This window comes from Pleuronectes platessa, chromosome 9, assembly GCF_947347685.1.
Source record: "Pleuronectes platessa chromosome 9, fPlePla1.1, whole genome shotgun sequence".
Taxonomy (NCBI): domain Eukaryota; kingdom Metazoa; phylum Chordata; class Actinopteri; order Pleuronectiformes; family Pleuronectidae; genus Pleuronectes; species Pleuronectes platessa.
Genome location: NC_070634.1, coordinates 8,645,416 through 8,663,573, shown reverse-complemented (window position 1 = coordinate 8,663,573; position 18,158 = coordinate 8,645,416). Strand labels below are relative to the sequence as shown.

Below are 18,158 nucleotides of genomic sequence, written 5' to 3'. Positions count from 1 at the left end.
TAAAAGCCGAGAGCGTTATTTCAAACGCTAATAAGGTTTTCATCGAATCCAATCCATATTAACTCATATAAACTAGGTGGAGTTTTTTAAAATAAACCTGAAAACCGGTGATGAATTTGTTCATTTTGATGTTAAAATTTGTGCCAAAGTAATTTGTTGGATGAAAACCCCACAGAACCCGGAAGTCAAATCGCACACGCAGCCAATCCTCTTCCGCCCTGGAAGCAGTCTACAGTTTTAACATAGAGAGACTGGACTTCAGCCTGAAGCTCGTGTGCTCCAAGTTTCATCTGCTCTGTTTATCACGGAGCCTTAATTTTTAAACAGTTGATACCCGTAATGTTAAGTAATGGCTGATGACGTCATAGATCCAGAGAATGCCGGAGATCTACAGTCTCAAGTAAGCTGCCTTTACTTTGACAACCTCTGTGATAAAGTTAGAAACACACTGACAGGTTGTGTTCATGTGTCCTGCAAAGAGCAGATTTTGGCAGCTGCACCAGATGTGCAGCAGCTGACACGTTAATAAAGGTTTAAAGGTCCAGTGTGTATAATTTAGTGGTGAAGTTGCATGTAGCTGCTGAATACCCCTCACCTCTACCTCCCCTTCCAAACAAGGAAGACAACCTGTGGCAGCCACAGTTGTCATAAAAACTCAAAGGGTGTTTAGATTGTCCAGTCTGGGCTACTGTAAAGAACATGGAGGCCTCTGTAGAGAGGTCCCACTCCCGATGTAAATATAAAGTGCTCATTCGAGGGTAAAGAAAACAATTTCTACAGTTTGGATGAAACACACTAGTGAAAACATCTCTAGGATTATTTTATATTCAGTTTCTGCCAATAGATCCATTTCACCTCAATCTTACACACTGGACCTCTAATGTTCCAGCACACTGACAAACGCTCAACAGCTTTGAAATCAACTGCACTAATAGATCTGTTCACTATATGTTTGATATTCAGAGTGATGTTCTAATTAAAGTGCACACGCATGAGCAACTGTGCACAGATCATGAAGAGAATCACACACACTCAACGTTTGTAAAGCTGTCCTTGTAAGGGCTTTGCATTGACGTGCATAAATATGGACAGCCTAACCAAAGTCTAATCACTAATCTTAGTTCAAGTTTCAAGTTTTATTTTGAAATTGTAAGATAACACAGGGTCAACGGTATGAAAACAAGTGTCGGAAGAGAAGGACAGCAAGAGCAGTGTTATAGATAATATAAAGTAAGAAAGAGTGAGAATATATTTTAATTACAGTGAATTTAGTAAAGTTAAAGGGATAGTTCACCCAAACCATTATCTACTCACCACTATGCCGATTTAGGTATGTTTGAGTCCATAAAACTGAGGGTGAGTCCTTCTTCATACATAATAAAAACACAGAAAATCCGCAAGCTCCGACATTCATATTCAACTTGAAACAGTGTCATTTACATCATGTTTTAGCTTAAATGTCCCCTGATATCTTCTGACAAGGTGCATTCATGGACCGTCGAAAAGCTCGCACCTCTTTTGGACTGTTAGGGTTATAACACGGTGCAAAAGACCTCGTTTCGAGTCAAATTTTAATGTCAAGGCTTGTGGACAATTTGATGACCAACACGAGAAGTGTGGAGGCATGTTATGTTATTTTCTGTTGTTTTATTACTTCTGAAGATAGGTCAATAACTGCTACACTGTTCACCCCTGAAACCCCAAAAGTGTTTTGTGGACTCAAACACTTCACCAGTGCCAGTATCCTCAGCCAGACAGTAACACTGGCTGTGATCCATGTGGTTCATGCCTAAGCCTCACCTTAACCTAACCACAGTCCACATCTTACCCCTAACCAGGACCTTAGACATCGTGTTCTGCCTCATTAGGTCTTTGGTCCGGACAAGGTCAGTGTTTATGATGGAAAAATCCTAAAGAGGAAACAAAAATGAGTACACACATTAATACACACACACACACACACACACACACACACACACACACACACACACACACACACACACACACACACACACACCCTGCAGGTCCCTCCCAAGTTGCCTGGAATAATTATCACATATGCATGTGATGCTGTGCAGGTTCACAGAGGTCATATAATATGGACAGGGATTAACACCATCACACGCAGACACATAATTAACCTGTGATTCTACACTGAGTCTTTGTTGTAGTTCTTTGCCAAAGCTTGTCCCTCTCATGTACTGACATAACATTCAGGTCACTGCATAAGATGTTCCTAAAAAGTGATTAACCTGTGGTCTTTAAAAGACAAAGGTTTTATTTCCACAACACTTGTGTCAAAAGACTCTTCTCACACTTTGGATGCAAAAAATATAACTTTGCACAGTAGAGGAGCCTTCAATGCTTTGATCAATTTTAATACATTTAGTTATAGGAAATTAGAAATGTCTCTGCTATCTTGTAATGCAAATATACAGTAGATGGAGACTCAGAGAGTGTATACTTCTCATTGGCCGCTTATACACATGTATTGAAATCAGATATAATCCATCATGTATACACAGACATTTTCTGCAAACATCATTAATTTCACCTGTCCATAGATATTAACACTCTTTTACTACTACTACGTTTAATAAGGATCTCTGCATTATATCCTGGGAATTTAACACGAATATCCCTATAAGCCCTATGAGACAATTGTTATTTGTGAATATGGGCTATACAAATACAATTTGATTGATTTATTGAATGAAATATATAAAATTATTGCTTATCTCACCATGTTAAAGAAAGGGAAAAAATGTTTTGGTAGTAATGCTGAAATGACATCATGGATTAATTCCTATTCAAAGTCTACTAACTCACATTGATGTGTGTTCTGTGTTTTTTCTCCCTCCCATGTAGATCGAGGAGGTTGAGGCTCTGTCGTCCATATATGGTGATGAATGGTGTGTTATAGATGAAGCGTCCAGAATATTTTGCATCAAAATATCCAACGACTTAGAGGAGCCAAAGCTGACAGCATGTTTGCAGGTAGTGGAAATAAACCCTGCCTAACAGTCACAAGTGTGAGTCCTTGTAGCTCATTTGTAATCCAGGTTATGGATCTTTTCTTATTGATCAGATAATTCTCCCACCTGATTATCCGAGCGCAGCACCCCCCATCTACCAGATCAAGTAAGTCAATTTGCCTTTGAAATGTAATCTTGATCTGCTCAACTGACAGAACAACATCCCACTCAACAACCCACTCCTTGTCCTGTTTAATAATCCTCTGTTTGTTCTGGTCTTTTGTAGTGCGGCGTGGTTGCGAGGCCCTGAGAGGGCCAAATTGGCAAATAGCCTGGAAGACCTCTATGTGTGAGTGCTTCCCATAATTTCTGACTTCAAGAGGAGGTGCTGTGGAGTGATATTAGCCACAACAAAAGCTTTTCATTATTGCTTGCGGTGCCGTCTTTCTTCAGTCTGTGTAATATGGAATATGGATGTTTGAATTTTCAACAGAGAGCATGTAGGGGAGAGCATCCTCTACCTGTGGGTGGAGAACATTAGAGAATTCCTGGTGAAGAAACCCAAGAGCTCTGAAACAGGTGATGACAAATGAAATGTATGCTTTAGGCCTCCCTTAGTGACTGTTGCTAACGCACAACATGTATGTGATGTGTTATGATAAGGTAAATGTAAATGGTCTGTATTTATATAGAGCTTTTCTAGTCTCACCCATTCACACACACATTCATACAGAGCATCTATGTGCAGCCCTTTTTTCTATGAGAGGGGGCCATTTGGGGTTCAGTATCTTGCCCAAGGACACCTCAGCGTAATTATGATATTGATAGATATTGGTCTAAGCACTTTATAACCTTGGTTAGATAAGTGCTATACAAATAAGAGTTAACAAAAGCCATATTTTTAGTCAACCACGAAATCGCAATATTATGTCTTTAGCTAATTTTATCAGCTGTAGCTAGCCAGCATGAGATAATTTTAAAGCAGCACAATGTCTTTTTTTTAACCTTAAAATAAAAGCTTCAAAAATATTTTTTTATAGTACACAAACTAATTATAAGGAGAACTGCATCACTGCCATTTCCTCAAACTTCCAGAATCTAGCTAACTGTAAGAGACGTTAGTTTCCCGTTCTCTGTTTGTACATCATGGCAGAGCCAGTGAGAACGCAGAAGAGGACATTGTTGGAGGAAATGGAAGTTAGAAATCTTTATGTTGTTATGAAACTCTGGAGGGACAAATATATTGTTGTCTACATATCAAGCATGTGCAGGTGTGTGCACACACAAACACACACACTCACACATACACACTTTTGATGCATTTTTTATGCATTTTTTCCAGTTTGTTTATTGTAGCACACTTCTTGTAAATGCAAGGTAGAGCCAGTGACACAGGATTTGGAGAGATCTAAATCCTGATAGGCCTGCTTCTTTGAGTCATGGTTGTTAAGCTGTGTTTTGACAGTCTTTGGTCAGGGGCGGGGTTTAGCGACTTGTCAGTGGCGTGCGTTCCAACGTGCTAGACTACACAATGACTTCAGTACATGTTAACAACTTGGTTCTGATAAAAATCACTGTTCATCGTCTAGTCAATTATTAGATAAAGTCTTGCCCAGATGAATCTTCTTCCCATCCTCGTGCACTCCATCTTCTGCTAAGATGCTCTTCCATTAGTGATCCAACTGTTTGATTTGCTTTAAGCTCTGGAAAGATGAACACAAGGTCCTTTAAGGACATTTTAAAAACCCATCTGTTTGGAACTTTGAGTGACTGGTCCTAATTAAGATCGATATCTATGTAATGCCTTCTGGTACCGCGGCAGAATCTTTTAAAGTTTAAAAAGAGTAAAGGACACCCAGAGTAAATCTTCTTCATCTCAGCGTGAATCAGGTCTTCTGGGATCCGTGGGTGGGTGGGTGGTCTGTCTGGGTTTTCTGTATCCAAGCCCAGCAGTATCTGCTATTGAGGCAGATGGTCTTGTTTGAACAACAAGACTGAAAATTATGAACTATCCTCCCTATTGTTGTTAGATATAAATCCTCCTCTCGCCGCAATTCGTGTGATAATACATATGACGAGTCGCAGCTCCTTGGATCAGCGAGAGTCTGACGGCTTATTCCCTTTTAGATTAGTGGGACATGTTGGAGAGAGGGAGAAAGAGAGGTTGTGAGTTGGAGGCGATGAGGCTGATAAGCACATTTCACATAGAAAGAAACGAAAAGGAGTAAACAGGAAGGAGTAAACCGGAGTAAACAAAAAACATCAGAGAGGCTATATATATATTCAACTAAATATGAAGGGTCACTTTTATTTGATGTGAAAGAAACACCCACAAAAAACAAAACCTTTGTCTATACATGTCTGCATAAACAATATAGGCATATCTATTTATATTCACCTTATCAAGGCAAGCTTAGAGTTCTCATCTGTTCAACTTTGATCATGTCATTTCTTATTCTAAGAGTCATCTTAGTATTAGCTTGATCTTTCCGAGTAAATCTCACATCCTTGTTGTGAATAACATGTATTAAAAAGTCTGGTGATAATAATATCACAAAAAAGGTCAATGGAAAACAAAATCATCAACCCACTGATGGCTTGATTCAAAACCACAAAGAAAATCAAAGTCAACAATTGAAATCAAAGGCTGATCCAACTTGTGTGACTTTCATCACGGCAACTCATAATGTGACCTAGTAGTGTGTATGGCCTCCATGTGCCTGTATGCACTCCCAACAATGTCTGGCCATGCTCCTGATGAGTCAGCGAATGTTGTCCTTGGGGATCTCCTCCCAGACCTGATCAGGGTACCAGCGTACAGTCGGTCTGGTACTTGGCGACGCGGGACACACGATACATGACGTCCCATAGGTGCTCAATTGGATTTGGCTCAGGAGAATGTGTGGGCAAGTCAATTGCATTAATGCTTTCATCATCCAGGAACTGCCTATACACTCTGGCCACCTGAAGCCAGGCATTGCCCTGCACCAGGAGGAACCAAGAAACCACTGTACCAGTGTAAGGTCTGACATTCATCCCAGTACCTAACAGCTATCAGGGTACCGTTGGCTATTACATGGAGGTCTGTGTGACCATACAAGCATATGCCTTCCCAGACCATTACTGATCCACCACCAAACCAAAGTCATGCTGGAGGATTATTCAGGGAGCGTAAGATTCACCACAGCGTCTCCAGACTTCAGGCTGATCACTTGTGCTCAGTTTGAACTTGCTCTCATCTGTAAAGAAAACAGGACACCAGGGGCCGACCTGCCAATTCTAGGGTTCTTTTTGGCAGTTGTTTTTCTTTTGGCTCTCCATTGCACCTGTTGTCACTCTCATTTGCACCAAAGTAGGTGAAATTGATTCACAATTTCTTGTGCTTCCTAAATGGACAGATTGATATCCCTGAAGTTTACCTGACTTGGTGTTATACTGTGACGTGTACCTGTTCCCTTAATTTTATTGAGCAGGGGTATATACACTGTTTATTTACAACAGATATTGATGTGTTATTTTCCTTCACACATAGAGCTCTGTGTGTTGTTCCTTTCAGGCTGCATACAAGACCAACCATTACTTTGGCCCCTGACAGGTAAAACTTTGGGCTAAATTAACATCTGCAATGGATCCTCACTTTGCCTTAATCGTATTGCTTCACCTGCAAAGTAATAACTGCTTCCACAGCCGACGAGAGAATCTTTATCCAGTCAGATCTTGTCTAGTCTAGACTGAGCTGATTAGACAGAAAAAACAATATTCAGAGAAAGTTAAGACCTGAAAACAATTAGAATGAGGAGGACATGTCTCCATCACTAGCAAGAATTATACCCTTATCCAAAAACCTTTAAGAACAAAAATCAACGTGCCGCTCTGTTGCCCTGGGTAACATCCAGTATAAAGAGAAACGTGGGCTCAGTAGTCCGACTTACACACTGTAAACAATCCTGCTGCCTGCTGCCACAACACTAAAAGGCAGAGTCACTGATCAGTATTTCTCCCGTTTCAGTACCATTTGCCGTTTTATTAGCATTTGCTTAGAAGCACAGTGTCCAGCTGTTGTTTGAGATTTCTGAAATCACATTTATAAGACAGTCCATTATATTGCGTGTATACATGAAGTGTTCACTACATAGTGCCCTCAGGAATTGCAAAATTGCTAAACATTTTTTTTTACATTTTCTGGCATGTCCATGGCTGCGAATTTCAGTGTTTTTTAACGAAACAGGAAGTACCCCATAAATGGCCTACTTGGTCAAATCTGTATCAAGCTTATCATGGGGTCTTAGTCTAAAAACATCTACATGATAATATTAGGTCTCCATCACATTGCCACCTAGTGGCCAAGGGTAATGACAGCTTAAACACTTTGCCATCCTCCTTACAAGTTGACCATATCATTTAATGTTTTGTCAGAAAACCTTAAGACCTTGATGATGCTGAATTCTGAATATTGTGTGTTCACCAAACGGTGTAGCGACTGCAGCTATTACATTTTCATCCTTCTCCACACAGTCAGAGTCACTTTACTGTCAGTGTTAAGGTCATGTAATGGTAATTTGGTAATAATTTGCACAGTAGGAGTTATTTTAATGACAAGCTGTCTGGCCTGCAGAAAACTCAGGGAAAACAGGCACCAGGTTGGGGACTTGACATTTTTTTACTTGATCTCCTTCAGTGGATCAACCAGAGCGGGTGAACATGACGGCTGAAGAGGACGTGGATGATGAAGACCTACCTGACTTCAGGACTCTCAAACTGAACACAGAAAATGCACATCTCTTCCTAGATCATGCAAACGGTACAACTCATTTAGTTTATTTGGACTCAGTGATCTAAATTTAACAGAGCTCAGGTATGATGTTTTAAATTTGATCATTTAGATGAAGATGTTCCTCCAATAAAACATGGAAATACCATCACAGACCGACGCAGCACCTTCCAGCCGCACTTAGCACCTGTGGTGACTCCCAGACAGGTAAAGTCCATCCATCCATCCATCCTTCCTTCCTTCTTTTCATCCAACCATCTATCCTTCCTTCCTTCCTTCCTTCCTTCCTTCCTTCTCTCCTTCTCTCCTTCCGTCTTCCTTCTTTCCTTCCTTCCATCCATTGATCTCTCCGTCACGCTTATCCTTCGGGGGTCCCAGGGGTTGGGGCCCAGAGCAAATCCCAGCTGACATAGGGTGAAGGTGGGTATACCCTGGACAGGGAGCCAGTGTACTGCAGGGCTGACATATAGTGACAAATATCCCTTCCAGTTAAATTTTAATCTCCAATTAACCTTAAAATTCCACAAAGATTGCTTTGAATTGATATAGTAGACATGGGCAAAAATAGATTCAGCTCTTACAGTGTGCATAAATGTTTCAAACTCTGCTTTATTGTTCTTAAGACATGAAGTAGAAGTTGAAATTCCTTGACGAGGCTCTCGTAGAGGATAATTATAAAATATATACATATGTGTTAATTTCCTCTGCAATCTTCCAAACTGAAACATTATCTGGCTGCTGCCTGCACGCTATTCCCCCTCTGGCTCTCTGCTAACACACCAGCTCTTCTTTAGAGCTTCCACCTGCTGTGAAGTGCCATTTGCACAAAAATGTTAACAGTATTTTCCTCGTTGTCCTCAACAACAGAGCAGATGACGTGAGGAAACTGAGACCCGTCCAGGATTTACATATTTGACTTGTAATCGTCTGGAAGTGCTCAGTTGATGGAGATATAATTGAGAGCAAGACAACAACAGTCCACCAAAACATTAAGACCAGTCACTGGTTTGTGGTTGACCACTGTAACTAAATGTCTTAACTCATAATGTCTTCATTTGGGTCACAAAAACATGTCGTGAGGTATTTCTTTAAAGGAACACTGTAAATGTGGAATACATGAATATACTGCATGATATTAACACTTTTAATTGAGTGAATGAAGCCAGCTTTAAGGAAGAGCTTCACGTATATATGACATTGAAAACTGTGTGTACATGGCTGGTGATTGAAGAGGAAAATACCATCCAGTTCTTTAGCAAGATTAGTGAACCGAGGAAGAACTCATTCAGTTTGGAATGGATACAAATAAACCGACAAATCTATGAGGGCCTTGGCAGAGGTATGGCTCTTTCCAGGTGCTCATCTGGTTCTACCTGTGACAGATGCAACATGTTCAGTTGAATAATCTTCTTGTAGTGGCACAACAAATTACTGAGTCAACAGTAAAAGATTGGAAAGGCAAATGAGGAAAGAGTTTCAAACTGTCAAAACCTTTTTAAACTAGAAAGGCACTCAAACAGTGCATATCTCTACCAAGGCCCAACAATGAGATCTCTATTTTATTTGCAAAAATTCATAAATATCACTTTTATGAACCTTTCTGACATATTTCATTAAGATCCATGAACTATTCTCTGTGAAATCAACAAAAACAGAAAAATACCTCACAATGTCAAAGAATATGTAAAAAAGGTTCCTGGATCTGCCCCCTGATCCGAATCGGCACCAATATCTAAAGGCTTCTTTTTTTACCCATACCACATCATTACATCGAGTTTCGTAGTAATACTATTTTGTGTAGTCCTGCTGACTAACAGACAAACAAACTGAGATGTGTTTTCAGCTTTTCCAACTCCTTATTCCCACGAAATGGTATTTTCCCACAAAAACATTTGACTCATACTGTTTGAGGTCAGACAACACATTGACCTCAAAGGTCATCTGCACAGACACAGCCTCATCTTCAGTTTCGGTTTCAGTAACAAAGGGTTTTATTTTTAACACTGCTGAGGTAGATCATTGGGTAAAATTGTTTAATCAGCTTTTTTTTTTATCCACACTAAGGTTGAAGAAACATTTGACTGTGAAATTATGTCATTGTATTTGTGGGCGGTGTGGCCAAGGGGGTAGAATGGGCGTTCTCCAACATGAAGGTTGCCGGTTCAATCCCCACTCTTCCCCACCTGCATGGTGTAGTGTCCTTGGCAAGATACTGAACCCCTAAATGGCCGCTCATAAATGTTGAGTGTACTAAAAATGTAAATCGCTTTGGACAAAAGCGTCAGCTAAATGACATGTATTGTAATATATTTATTGTTCTGTGTCTTTCAGGTTAAAATGGTCCTGGAAAAGCTGTATGAAAACAAGAAGATTGCTAGTGCCACTCATAACATTTATGCATACAGGTCAGTAATGTCAGATATGTATATATATTTGTATATGAAGTTTATGCCATAGCTTTATAATTCAAATCTTGCTAACATCTGCAGGTTAGTTTAACAGTGTGTCTCATTAAATGAAGAGAAAGTTAGATAAGTAGAGATTCCCGACCTGGCTGTCTTCTCTAAAGGCCACATTACTACTGCAGTTAAAGGTCAAAAAAGCACCAGAGAAAATGAAGGCTGTCTGACAGTATTGTGTATTATGTGGACAGATGTGTGTCCCGGCTTTGTCTATCCGTGTGTGGCTGGGTGTGTGTATTGTCCTTTGCCCATGAGAGGTTTTTTAGTGCTGTCTAATGAGGTGGATGTGGAGCCGAGATGCACTGCCTGGGTGGTCATTACTCATAGGAGGTGGATGTTGACATTTAGTCCACCACTTAAATAAAACTTTTCTGATGAAGAGGCTGCCGGTGTCACAGTGTCGTAGTCTGACCAGAATGTTTTAGTGCTCTCCCCTCTAATGCCGAGCTGGTGTGATTCTCTCTGCTGTAGGATTTTCTGCGAGGACAAGAACAGCTTCTTGCAGGACTGCGAGGATGACGGCGAGACAGCCGCAGGGGGGAGATTGCTCCACTTGCTGCAGGTTATCATTTGTCACTCACAAAGCTTTTCCCCCAAAGTTAATACTACAACCATGATGTTAAATTTCCTCCCATGCATCCAACTTTATTTTGGCTCCTGCCTCCTTAATTGTAGGTTTCGAGCTGGCTTGTTCATTTTCATAGTCTGTATAATTTGGCATTTTAAACGTTATGAGTAAGGACCATTTCACAGCAGAAAACTTAAATTTCATGATGTCTGTGGTAGTTCCATCTACAATTTAATACTTGTTCTTGAAACAAAAAGTAAGTTTTTAATATTTATACATAAATGTTTATATAAATCACATACATATATACATCACAAACACAAATATATAGTACATTTTACACATTATACATATCACAAACAAATTAAATAACCAACTCATGGTTCACTAATGATTATTTTTCATATATTGATTAAATAAGTCATTACTGTTAGGTTCATTTTCAAAATCTTTAGATTATAAAATAGCAGCAGATGTGGGTGAATACAAGTGAAAAGAAATTACTTTCTCAGATCAATTCTACATGGTAATTCTAAGCTGGTTTTGAATATAAATAGTTTATTCACATTGGAAATATTTAAGTTATGTAGTGAAACCGCTCTATTCAATAATTATTGAATGAATTGGAAATATATAATTTTAAAGAAATTTGGACTATTTTTGGTGGTAAAACTTTTGAAGTTGTACGTTATATTATATTAATTATTTTCAGTATAAAATGACAATGTCCCTTGAATTCTTGAATAATCTGCAGATTAAACAAGCATAACGAATGTAATATAATATTTTCTGTAAACACTCGTAGTTCATTGGGTATGACTATAATATATTGTATTACAACAGTTCTGCAATGAATCCTCCCTTTTGGACTCTCTTGCATTGCAGTGTCGGGTGTTTCTAAAGTCTTGTTCAGCTCATTTATATCAGAGAAGGCGCTGATTTCAGGAATGATAACAGTTCAACAGCGCACTAACTGCAGGCTACAAAATGGTCGCAACTGTTTCAACAAACTCTGAATATTAGGAATATGTTATATATATGTAAGTTGGTGTCTGGAGTTAAATCCTCGCAATGCCTCACAATAGCAATACCACCTTGCTCATGTTAAGCATGTGTAACCAAGTTCGCCAGCTTAGTCTAACATAATAGCAAGCTAACATTCACTAATTAGCACTAAATTGCTGCGATAGATGAGAAACCCTTTAGCTTTGCAGATTTGAAATGAAATCCCTACTGAGATAACACAGACAGAAAAGCAGCAGTACATGTGTGTGGAAATGAATAAGGCTAATAGCTGTTAATTATGTTTTGCATGACTGAGTGCTTAAGTGGAAACCACTTACAGTGATCCCATTTGACAAATTGATCACTATAGATAAGTGCATGTTTATTATAAACAGATCCTTGTTTTCTTCACTTCTCATGCAGATAACCCTCTTATTGACATTGGTATATTCATTGCGCGAATGTTAAAAGTTATGACTTTTCTACTTAATGTTTTAAATGGAAAATATCATAAACTGCACTGTGGCCCTCCCCTGCTCCAACTCTGAATCGTTTGTGAGCTTTATGAAAAATTCTTGCTGTGTGAAAGCGGGGATGATAGTGAAATCCCAACAACGCAAACAGAGCAGGAACCAGAGGTCAGAATAACTGGCTGAGCCGCAGAGGTGTAGAGGAACATGGAAGGTAGACAGGGATCATCATTACACACCGTAGCTGTGTAAAACATATGGCATATCATATCATATCAGCAGGCTACATCAGTCTCATTTTTATTCCACATATTGTCATAAATAAAAAGGCACATTTCATGATTAAACCTCTTATATATTTTTTTATTTTTTTGGGGGGTTATTCCATTTTCCACAAACAAACATTGATTCATGTGGAGAGGTTCTTAAGAGAGATAGCCACACAGAGATTGAGTCTTTATGGTTTTACAGAGGGAAGTAACCACACTAGTAATGCTCACACCACTGGGAGTAACACAAGGTGTGAACTGCCACTCTGTTCTTCTCCAGAGAGATTTTGTCCCACAATGATAATTTCACACAGTTACTAATCTTTTCCTTTCACATTTCAAAGACGCACTTGTAACTTGCTTGTGCTGTCAGATGGCACTATGATTCACACACACACACATACACACACACACACACACATACACACGCACACACCCACATCACACTAAAACGTGCAATTGTCCACATTCTTCTATTGTTTCAAAGTTTATGACTCAAAAAAAAAGTTTGCTGTAATCAGAGCTCGGCAGTGAGTTGTAGCACTTTATGTAACGCTCATTACCACAGGGTGCGGAGTCTTGTTAGAGCTTTCCCCGACGCGATCTGTGACTGAAGTTAAAGTTCATAGTCATTCATAAGATGGCGGCGGCCCTCTATAGCCGTGTGACTTCTTTAGAGAAATAAACCAGTGTGAAATAGTGCCTTGGTGTTTTTGGTGTGGATGTCAGAAGCTGTGATGAGCTGCACTGAATTCAGATGTCTCAAGCTGTCTTTGACTAATACAGTGTCCCCTTCCAAAACAGTCAGCAACTTAGAAAACACTGCACAGTCTTGACTCATATTTGTCAAATTACATTTATTTTTGATGAATGAGGAAAAAGGCATCAAACTTATGTTGAAAATTTGAAAGTACATACTCCGTTTGGAAACTTGCAGAGGAATATGCAACTACACAGCTAAAGATGGGAAAGATAGGACTTACGTTTGACTGACCGGTTTACTAACGAAGCTGAATGAACTCACCTAATGTTGTGTTTATAGCTTGTTGCGTTACACTCAGAATTACAGGTTTGAATCAGTATTTCATCAATTTATTTCCATTTGAAAACTGGTGCTTCTCAAAACAATAAGAAAAACCAATGTGCATTAGCTAAGAAACATAACCTCAGACTGAGCCACATATGACAAACATTTTTTTAAACATATAGATATAGCAGTAGTTTAATCAGGTAACTTTCTGCAGCTGACTGATCAACTGGAACTTGAGTGATAGCATCAGGTCCGCTGTCTTCCTGCTCCTCCCTCCAGCAACACACTGATGAATCCTGTCCTTGTGACACTCAGCATACTGAGCAATTTACATCCAATTTTCTCCGTAATCTTATTCTTCTCCGTGAGGCTTTTTCCCCATTTCCTCATTTAGATTTTACGCTTTCTGCTCGTGGATGATGAATAAAAGTAGGATCTGATTAAGAGTGTCAGCTGCCAGATGTGGATGAGTTCCCCTGTAAAATGACAGATTGCTCTTTTTGTGTGTTGCAGTGCAGAACCGAGTTCTTCTTTTTATGTTAAAGGAGTAGTCTGGTGAATCAGGCTATTTTATATTTCCCAGGACTTTAATGAAATTAATGTAAATTTAATCTTTACATGTTCAGTAGAAAGGATAATCCTAAACAAATCTAGCAGCCCTTGAGGCAGCAAAAGCTGCAGCTCAGTCTTCAGTTCTTATCATGCTGGACCTATCAGCAGCCTTTGATACTGTCAACCACTGCATCCTAAACTCTCTTCTCTTCAATGTAGGTATATCTGGCAAAATGCTCTCTTGTTTGACTTTGGTCCGAATCCTGTCTCATCTCTCACCTCTCCTTCTATGTGTTATGGCATGGGCCAACATCCTTATCCATTTCCTCCCCACAGGGGTTCCCCCAGGGCACAGTGCTGGGCCCGGTGTCTTTGCAATATTTCTGACTGCCTGTGCACAACTGGTTCACAAGCTTAAACTTCCTTTTGTGGCAACTTAAGCTTAAATATTTTAAACTATTATGTGAATGGTATTTTTTGGGTTCCCTATTTTAACATTTCGTATTGGTTGGAGTATTATATTTTTACGTTTTTGACTGTATCTTTTTGGCAGCTGAGTCAGACACATGTAATGAAGACTCATCCACCACATTCATCTGGTGTGAAATATTTGGGTGCTTGAAAATGACTGTCAGGGAATGGTGTTGTGTCACAATTCACTGTATGCGTGTCTTTTCTGGCTCCCTCAAATTCACACTCATTTCACATGTACCACGTGTTTCTCACCACAGATTCTGGATGTGCGTAATGTCATGGTGGTCGTGTCTCGGTGGTATGGAGGCATTTTGTTGGGTCCTGACCGCTTCAAACACATCAACAACTGTGCTAGAAACATCCTGGTGGAGGAGGGATTCACTGCCTCCATGGTGAGACACTCTCTGGGCCTCTTACATATTACTCTGTCATCTTCCTCTGACATATCATCAGTCAATTTTGACTTTCCCTCACATTTCTGATGCTGAGGCTAAAAACCATCTGGTATCTTGTAATTTAATGGAATTACACACGCATGTTGCTCCAGATATCTGACAGCAAATTAATGTTTTTTCCCAGCCTTGCTGATGTCCAAAGCAGAATAAGAAAGTCATAAGTTATCTCAACCCTGTCAGACTGTACATAATTCCAGGATATACAGACATATTATTATGATGATAAAGAGTGTCTTGCATTTTTTCCACAGTAGCTTTCCAGTAGCTGCCATATTAGGAATATTGGTTCATTTGAAGTGACTGGTTGCCACATGTTCTTGAGATCAAACACTCTCTCCTGGCTTTCACCAGCCTGAAGTTAGGTCCAGTCTGCTTTGAAGTCGTCTCTGTGCTCTGCAAAGTTATTCCATTGATAACATGATGGACCTTTGAGCCGCAGCCACAGATAGATTAAAGGTACTGCAAAGCTACTCCTAAGAGTGTCCAACTTCAAAACCCTACCAACGGCACGCTAAAAATCGCCACTAGATTTCATCCCCATCCTGACAGCGAGGGCTTTTCCTGGATGTCGAGCCTGGACTCTGTGAGAGCTAATTAGACACCACTGCCTGTGGATGGAGGGACTCACAAGCACTGCTGAATGGCTTGTTTCAGGTTCATAAATAAAACAAAGTAGCAGTGAGGGTATGATGTTATTCTAAAACAAACAGATCATTTATTTTTGGCCTAAGCTGACTAGAGTTGGTCTGAAGCTTTTTGATTGACAGGTCAAAAATAGTGTGCAAACATTCAGACATGATAAATATCTCCAAAAGATGTGATCAATGAAAGCATGCAATTACAGTGCCGTTAAAATGTCAGGCTGAAGGAATCTCTCTGCTGTGCTCCTAAGAAGATTAAACACTTGATCTGATATTTAAAAGGTTAACTTTAGATCAAATCTTATTGTGAGGTCACCTGGATGTCATGGCAATCCATTCAATCCTCGTTTAGATGTCTTAAAGAAACCTGTTGGTGGCAGTAGAGGTAAATCCAGGGGATCACCAAAGTCATGTGTCATCCATTGGGGAAAATAATTCTCCATTCGATTCTTCCTGAGAATGAATTGTTTTAGGTATTTTTATGTCACTATTGATGATAAGTGTGCAGCTGGAAACAAACCCCGGCTGTTGCAGTTCATGCTCCCTTCCTTAAACTCTTGGCCACTAGGTTCTAAAATCTATCCTAAAGATTTTTCTTTATGGACCTAGGTAATTGACAGACCAACATTACCATTTTTAAAGAAACACCGCTATCCAAGACTTTTGAAAGGAGGATGTATATTCAGGGAAACAAAATAGGACCCAGAATTGATCCTTATTTGATTTAAATTGTTTTCTATGAAGACATGTTGCTGAGGGAAACATGGAACTTTCTTATAAAACTCTATTTCATTTGAGTTGCTGCTATTCTGTCTCAACCTGTCAGTCATTACTGTACACAAACGTTTGTTGTATTAAACTGTACAACAGCCAATTCAAGATAAAGGTCAATTTCCAAACAGTACAATCATTCTGTGGAAGAGACAGTGTAGGATATTTTTGCCATAAAAATATACAAAAATCTCTCAATACTTGGATTGGAACTAACTGAACTGGTTTTACAAAGGACCTCACAAAAGGAAAAGTAGCTGTCTGTTAATTTACTTGTTTGTTAGATGCAGTAACAAGGATACCTCCTATTGACTATAGCTGTGGGAAAACTTCAAACATTCAAACCATGTAATTAATGAAGAGGCTCATTCAACATTTGTCAGCCTGCTGTATGTCAGAGGATTATCATGAATGCTTGTTTTCTGTCCAGACAGGCTGTTAATGTGTTGAGAGCTCTACGCGTTGGCAGTCTGTATTGTCAGTAATAATTAGAGGAGAATCTTTTACAAGAGTACTTAATGCAGTGTTTGCTGCAATCTTTTGAATACATTAAAACAGTATGGTGCGGGCCAATCAGTGCGTAGCAAATTACATTACCCTGTCATTTCTGTAAGATGGGGAAACACAACAGGAGCTCATGCAAAATGTGTCTGTTCAAAATTGAGTCAGGGGCTTAAAACACCATATAAATATTACTCGTGGAAAAGGCTTTGCTGACATTAAAAGGGGTGCTAATTTAAGATGATTATGAATCAGTTCAATGGCTTATGTTTTCCTCTTGTTTCACAGGATGAATCCACCAGATCCGGAGCCAAGACCAAAAAGCCCAAAAGCAAGAAGGCGAAATGAATTTGCAAAGAAAAAAGAAGAAAGACTTTTACCCATCACATTTGTACAAAGTTTTACATTAATTTAGCTCACGTGCGTCTTAATAGATAACCAAACAGCAATCCTTTGCTATTACAACTTATTTATTCAAGGTATAAGACGTCAAACTGTTATCTCAGGTGCATTAACTGTGGTATTTAAATTAAAGCTTTTGTGACAAGCAAACCTTGAAATTAAATGTTTACAGTACATTTTTTTAATTAAAACAATCAAATGGGGATTTCTACACAAACTAATGTAAGCAGATTCGTGCTGTTTCTTCATATCCATTAGCCTCACACTCGATTATTAGAAACAATAAAACCATCACACACCTGAGTGAATGACTTTGCTCAGGAGAAAACAAATTATTATTTTTTCTACATCAATTTGAGATTCAAAGTGTGTGTTTGGTCATGGTGTTGATTCCATCCCTGCCCTTCAGCTGAATCTACATCTTAATGAAAGTCAAACACAATTCATTTAGCATTTCCAAGAAATATGATCAGACACAGCAGTTCAACCAAATGAGCCTCTTAGAGTATTATTGACACAAAGAGTCACACACGCCGTTTTCTCCTATGCCTTAAACATCAACCTAAAGCTTGCAAGAAAAAAAATCACAGTTTAATTTGAGATATTCCTCACAGTGGCTCCTGTGGGGTTTTACCTCAGCACTTCATATTGGTGTCCCTGAAAAGACTAAATCTGCATATCAACCACTCCAGGGTTGGCTTTAGGCAGCAGGCGACGGCTCTCTAAAAATAACCAGGGTTCGTCTGTGCAGTTGGCATTTTGATTTATTCCGCCACAGCCAGACTGTTTTGTATTTTGCTGTGATGTTAAAA

At 39.3% G+C, this 18,158-nt stretch overlaps 1 protein-coding gene across 2 annotated transcripts; it reads left to right on the top strand.

The window, feature by feature from the left end:
• Positions 1 to 206: 206 nt before the first annotated feature.
• On the top strand, positions 207 to 17,509 carry impact (impact RWD domain protein). 2 transcript variants are annotated; one of them, XM_053430056.1, is made up of 12 exons: positions 207 to 400; positions 2,869 to 2,997; positions 3,089 to 3,141; positions 3,262 to 3,324; positions 3,469 to 3,554; positions 6,532 to 6,570; positions 7,654 to 7,776; positions 7,859 to 7,953; positions 10,078 to 10,151; positions 10,680 to 10,770; positions 14,834 to 14,968; positions 17,233 to 17,509. In XM_053430056.1, the coding sequence occupies exons 1-12, from the start codon at positions 350 to 352 to the stop codon at positions 17,290 to 17,292; spliced, it is 999 nt and encodes a 332-aa protein (XP_053286031.1). In that variant the 5' UTR covers positions 207 to 349; the 3' UTR covers positions 17,293 to 17,509. The 2 variants fall into 2 exon arrangements, with proteins under 2 accessions (XP_053286031.1, XP_053286032.1); XM_053430057.1 differs by lacking the exon at positions 6,532 to 6,570.
• Positions 17,510 to 18,158: the final 649 nt, after the last annotated feature.